The sequence below is a fragment of the Diuraphis noxia genome, unplaced genomic scaffold (genome assembly GCF_037042655.1).
Source record: "Diuraphis noxia isolate RWA-SAM2 unplaced genomic scaffold, SU_Dnox_SAM2 contig0001, whole genome shotgun sequence".
Taxonomy (NCBI): Eukaryota; Metazoa; Arthropoda; class Insecta; order Hemiptera; family Aphididae; genus Diuraphis; species Diuraphis noxia.
In genome coordinates this window covers 43756965-43762964 of record NW_028301711.1, presented here as the reverse complement: position 1 = coordinate 43762964, position 6000 = coordinate 43756965, and the positions used below count along the sequence as shown (strand labels likewise).

General features: G+C 28.1%; 1 protein-coding gene across 1 annotated transcript; it reads left to right on the top strand.

The window, feature by feature from the left end:
• Positions 1–696: 696 nt before the first annotated feature.
• Positions 697–3557, top strand: LOC149060733 (uncharacterized). Its single transcript, XM_089216077.1, has 2 exons — positions 697–881; positions 2668–3557. The coding sequence occupies exons 1-2, from the start codon at positions 734–736 to the stop codon at positions 3432–3434; spliced, it is 915 nt and encodes a 304-aa protein (XP_089072203.1). The 5' UTR covers positions 697–733; the 3' UTR covers positions 3435–3557.
• Positions 3558–6000: the final 2443 nt, after the last annotated feature.

The window sequence follows — 6000 nt, the reverse complement described above, 5'->3', positions numbered from 1 at the left end:
TAGTTATATGTATACAATTTCGAATAGTTACTCGTTGGTGGTTCAAAGTATCAAAGTTTTAAACGACCACCTAATCCTACGGATACGAGCATATATAAGAGAGACCACGACAAGAGCTCGTCAGACGGTTTTTAAAATGTGAGCCAGACGAGTTTTTCTAAAATGTGAGCCAAACGGTTCTTAAATTTGAATCAGACGGTTAGGGACATTTAAGACACTTAGGCCGGCCGCACACCAAAAGAGCAAAACTGCTTAAAGCAGACTGAAGCAGCTTTATTATGACTAATTAAAAATAGAACACATGTAATTCAGTGAAACCCGCACACTGATAAGTCATAGTCAAAACAAAACATTTTTGCTCTTCAGTCAATTCTAGTCATGACTAATCGTGTTTTATCGAAATAGAACATGCTCTATTTCGTCAGTCAAAACAAAACAATTTTTATTAGTCAAACCGCCAGTTTGACCGTTATCAGATGGTTAATTATAGTTGGATACCACAGACGTTGCAGAACGATCGTTCATTAATATAATTAATTACAATTCATAATTAATAATAATATATGATTACTGTTTTTATATATTAGGTAATATATAAATTTTAAAATTTTTTTATACGTTATACATTTTGTATACCTATATAAAGGTAATTATAAACATATTCCACATATTAAATAATATATTAACAAATAATAAACATGTGACGTTTTAAATTTTCTACTCAGTCTTAACTATGACCACTGAAAATATAGACCTGGAAACACTCATAACACTTGTTCAACAAAGATCTACCATCTATAATTATAAAGACAAACAACATAGCAACCGAGATGTTCAGGAAAAATTATGGACAGAAATCTCCAGAATACTAAAAGCTCCAGGTACCTCTAATATTTTATAATAATATAATTCTAGGTTTGCAGCTGAGCGCCTTCCTGCTCAAGCCCTTATGTTATTTTGAACTATTTTATGTTTTTATATGAAATCAAAATTTTTACTTATTATTGTACAAAATAATGCGACACGGCCTGCGCATGCATATACTATATTTTATAGTAAGTATACGCCGCTGAGCCGAATATATTATCAAGTATTTTTAGATTTTTTTTTTTTACATTTAATAATTAACTTTTTCAATTTCCATTTTAATGGTATAAAATATGTCTCATACACACTACATAATTAAACAAATAATTTAGTAAAGTAAATAGGACAAAATAAAATTGATCATTGGTCAATATATTTTTATAGAAATAATTAGTAAATTATATTGAATAGTTATAAAATAAAAGTATAGAAAAAATAAAATAAAGCACTTCAAATGTACTAAATAAAACAATATTAAACAATTACATTATATTTTAAAAGTTAGAACTAAAATTATTTTTTTAAACTAAATATCTGTCTTGCCAAGGAACTGAACCATTTTCTGAATTGAAAAAATCCATAAACTTATTACGTTGTTCGATAGCTGCTATAGACGATCTGTTATGATGAACAATATTTGCTTCGTCTCTTAATTCAATTTGATTATGATGATTTTCAATTTCATTATGAATTTCTGTAAGGTTTACTTCCCTTGTCATAATTAAATTATGAAGTACACATATCGCCCGAGTTATTTTAGTAGCTTTCTCGGGACCAACTAACATCTTATTTTCCAATACATTAAATCGTTTTACCATAATTCCAAATGCACACTCTACTATTCTTCTTGCACGGGATAAACGATAATTATAAATACGTTTTTCATTTGTTAACTGCCTGCGAGGGAATGGCCTCATTAGGTTTGGTAAAAGTGGGTAAGCTTCGTCCCCAACAAATACAAAAGGGAAGTCTTCGTTTATATTATGGTCAATTTTTTTTGGTGCAGGCAAATTTAATTTATTATTAATTAATTTTTTACCAAATAAAGATTCTTTGAAAATCCCACTATCACTAGATCGACCATAATCACCAACGTCTATTACAACAAACTTTGCGTGAGCATTGACTACCGCTTGTAGTACAATTGAATGATAGCCCTTATAATTGTAATACTCCGAACCGGCACCTGGAGGACAAATAATAGAAATATGTTTACCATCAATTGCACCAACACAATTTGGAAAATCCCATATTTCATTAAAATCGTTTGCTATTTTTATCCAGTCTTCTTTTTTCGGTGATGGCAAATATATAGGAGATAGTAATTTCCATATCGCGGAGCATACAGAATCAACAATTATTCCAATGGTTGTAGCTCCCAAACGAAAATGGTAGTGCAATCGTTGAAAACGTTCACCAGACGCTAAATAACTGTAACATTATTTACAACATAAATTATGAGGAATAAATTAAAATAAAATAATAATGGATCATTTTTTATACAAATACAAAAGTCTGGAAAAGTGACACACTTGTGCACACTCAACAATATTGTTTTTATTTTTATATACATTTTATTCATAGAAAAATTTGTTTTTTGACATAATTTTCTAATATTACGCAGTAATTTTTTTTTTAAATTAAATTCATTACATTTTTAGTCATTTTGAATTAATATAAAACATGTTTTCTAATTTTTAAACTTACCCATATTGTGTAACTTTTTTATTCATTAAGTACATATTAATGTATTATAGATAAAACATACTATAAGGTCTTCAACTTTTTTTTTCTTTATAGTTTCAGAATGTAAAACCAAATGGACGACTTTACGCAATTCGTTTTCTAGACAATTACGTGAGGAAAAGAAATTTACATCTGGGTCCGGTGCAACGAAAAAAAGAAAATGGTATTTATACGATAACATGGCGTTTTTAAAAGATTATATGTTGCAACATAAAACTATGACAAGTAACCTTACTGCGGATGATTTGGACGAAACAACCTATAAAAATGTTGAAGAATCTGAGGTTACAAATTTTGAGGAAGAACCTGATATAACACTTCAGTTGAACCCAGATGTAAATGTGGATGAAGAAATAGATAGTGAACAAAGTTCAAGTACACACGAGTTTAAGAAACCAAAAAAAATTAAAAAAGTTCTGACAAGTGAGATGATTGCAGAACCAATGATCAGCTATTTAAAATCAAAAACTACTCCAAAAGTCAATCCAATTGAAGATCCACCAGAATTATTATTTTTAAAAAGTTTAGTACCAGATTTTAAAAAGCTCAATAACAAAAACCAGCGTAGATTTAAAAACGCTGTTTTAAGTACATTGGATCAACTTCTTGATGAACAAGAAACTTCATCTTCTGCAACATCGATATATACAAGTAACTTTTCGACATTATATTCAAACAATGTACAGCCAAATCAACAGAATACTATTCAGCCTCAACCAGTAAATCAAAACTCGCCTCAAACTACGCAGTTTCTCTTTTCTCAAAGTCCAGAATTATTGTCTTCTTCAGAAAGTTCAAACTCATATCAAGAACTCATATAAATAATTTTTAAGTGATGTATAAATAATAATTTAAAAATAAAAAAGTTAAATATATTTCATAAGTAATTATATAAAATTATAATTTAGATTATTACATTAAAATAAAGGTGTTATAGGTACCTATATACTATAGTCTACAAAAAAATTCTTTTTCCTCTAAAGCTTGAATTTGATACTAATTAAATTAAATTCTACTTACCACAAAGTGACTAATAATTGTTCATCCGGTTTGATACTCTTTCTGAAGTTAGTATCAGCTTTTTGAATTTCTTCAGAAATTATATTCAAAATGTAATCAAATGTTTCAGGACTTACTCTCGTAAAATTTTTAAATTTTAAATCATCATTACGTAATTCACGTAAAAAACATTTGATTAAATTATTTGTTGTACGTTTTTTATTTAGAGGATGAACCCACATTCTTTTTTGTTTTTCATTCTCTTCGATATTTAACAACAAAGACCACAAAATAGGAACAATAACTTCTTCTTCGTCGGAAGACATGTTGGTGACTGAAATACTATACTACAATTTTACGACTAACTATGAATTACACAGTTTTGCTCTTTTGGTGTGCGACCGACGAAAACAAATTGTTTTTAGTTGTCTTTAGACAAAAATGACTAGCGATGACTAAAACAGTTTTGCTCTTTTGGTGTGCGGCCGGCCTTAGAGGCAGGTCGTAAAACTACTCATTGTCATTTAAAACAATATTTCAGAGTAAGGTCGTAACACCGCTCACCAACACCTTTATAGCATATAAACTGTATTTTTGTATCAATTATTAATAACTTGTGAAAATAAAGACATTATTACATTGTATACATCAGTATTTCATCTCTACGTTGATGTATGAATCGACGTTCAGTCGGGACGTAACACCATCTATCAGTTGAAAAAAAATACAGTTGAATTCAGTTGCTTTTGCTGAATAGGATCAGCCTATTTTTGGAGACAAAATTACATTGGTACTAGAAAAAAGTGAATTTTTTAATCAATAAAAATGTTAATTAGTAAAAAAAAACTGCCAGTTATAGTCGAAATTAATCCATTTCAAGTAGACATATAGTTTATTTTAAGTAAAAGATATAGTTTAAAAGCAAAACTTTTATTTAAGCATTTTTGGATAATTGTATTACATTTTAGAGCATATATTATTACATATTACATGGAAGGATATTTCTATGTAAATTAGAAAATTAAAAATATTGTTTTTATCATACTACGCAGAAAATGTCAATTGTTTCATGTATAAAAGCGATAGGTAACGTCTTTATCTATCTACAGGTCTCTAGCAATTATTGAATGTAAAAAATGTTAGTTAAAAAATATAGAATTCTGAAAAATCTATGAATATGCAATTATATGCATTATGTCCAAAATATGCAAAAAAAAAAAAAAAATGGTCCTATTTAAACGAGATTAAGCCAAATCGTGGACAAACCTGAAAACCAAACAATTTGGACTTAAGGAAAAAAACATGCAAATGCATATAAGTCCTAGCCCTAATGATAACCCGGTTTATCAGATAACCATATGCATGCTATAATTGTTATGTTTTTGGTATTACTACAGCAACTAGCTTTAAACAGTAAAATCAAATTGCAACTTTAGATCTAAAATCATGATATAAGTGTTTACTATTAATACATTATTTCAAATGAGGTAAAATGAAAGACATAAAAATGGGGCCTTTAGGGTTTAAAATGTTTATATACCTAGCTTATAACTTGTAAGTTATAACCTTAGAAAATTATAGTATATATTATATACTATATATGTTCCATATATATATATATTACTATAAGTGTTAAAATAATTGGTTTCTCTGCAGTGTCAGACAATCTAGACACCAATTATGACACGGACCGGACATGACGCTGCAGAGAAAATGTAGAAGTACTATTACAATATTACACAGTATGATATGGTTTTGTTTGTGCTCTCTATAGTTAATACTTAATGTATATATTAAAACATAACATATGCATATTTGGCTGCATTCGAATTGGTTCCCGATATTCTAGGTAGGCGGCACACGTCCGAATTGGTTCCCGAAACAGATTTACGAAAAAGCAAAATACAATATAATATAAATGAAATATTTAATATTATAATTAATATTTTAAATGAAAAAATTGATGAATTCTTCGATTATATTTTAAAAATTATATTGAAAAAGACAACTCACTTCCAACAACAATGTGGGCTGAATATACCAGTAGTATAGAACTAACTACTAATTGCTGTGAATCATTTCACAGCATATTCAACAGTTGCTTCTATTCCACATATTTCAATTTATGGATGTACTAAAAGAAGTTAAAATTGAAACTTATATATAAAATTGCGAAGTTCGAACAAACTACAAAACCTGAAGTCTAAAAATAAGAAAATATCTATAAAAACAGAAATGGACAAATATAAAAATAACGAAATCAGTAGATTTAAATTTAAAAAAAATATTTGTTATAAGTTTTACCTCAATAATAGAAAATAATAACTATAAATAAAATTAAGGAATAAAAAAAAAACGATATACCGCCTATATTTATTTTATATTTTT

Coding starts and splice junctions, on each gene's coding strand:
- LOC149060733 (XM_089216077.1), top strand. CDS start 734: ATGACCACTGAAAATATAGACCTGGAAACACTCATAACACTTGTTCAA. Junction 882..2,667: donor CAGAATACTAAAAGCTCCAG/GTACCTCTAATA, acceptor TTTTCTTTATAG/TTTCAGAATGTAAAACCAAA.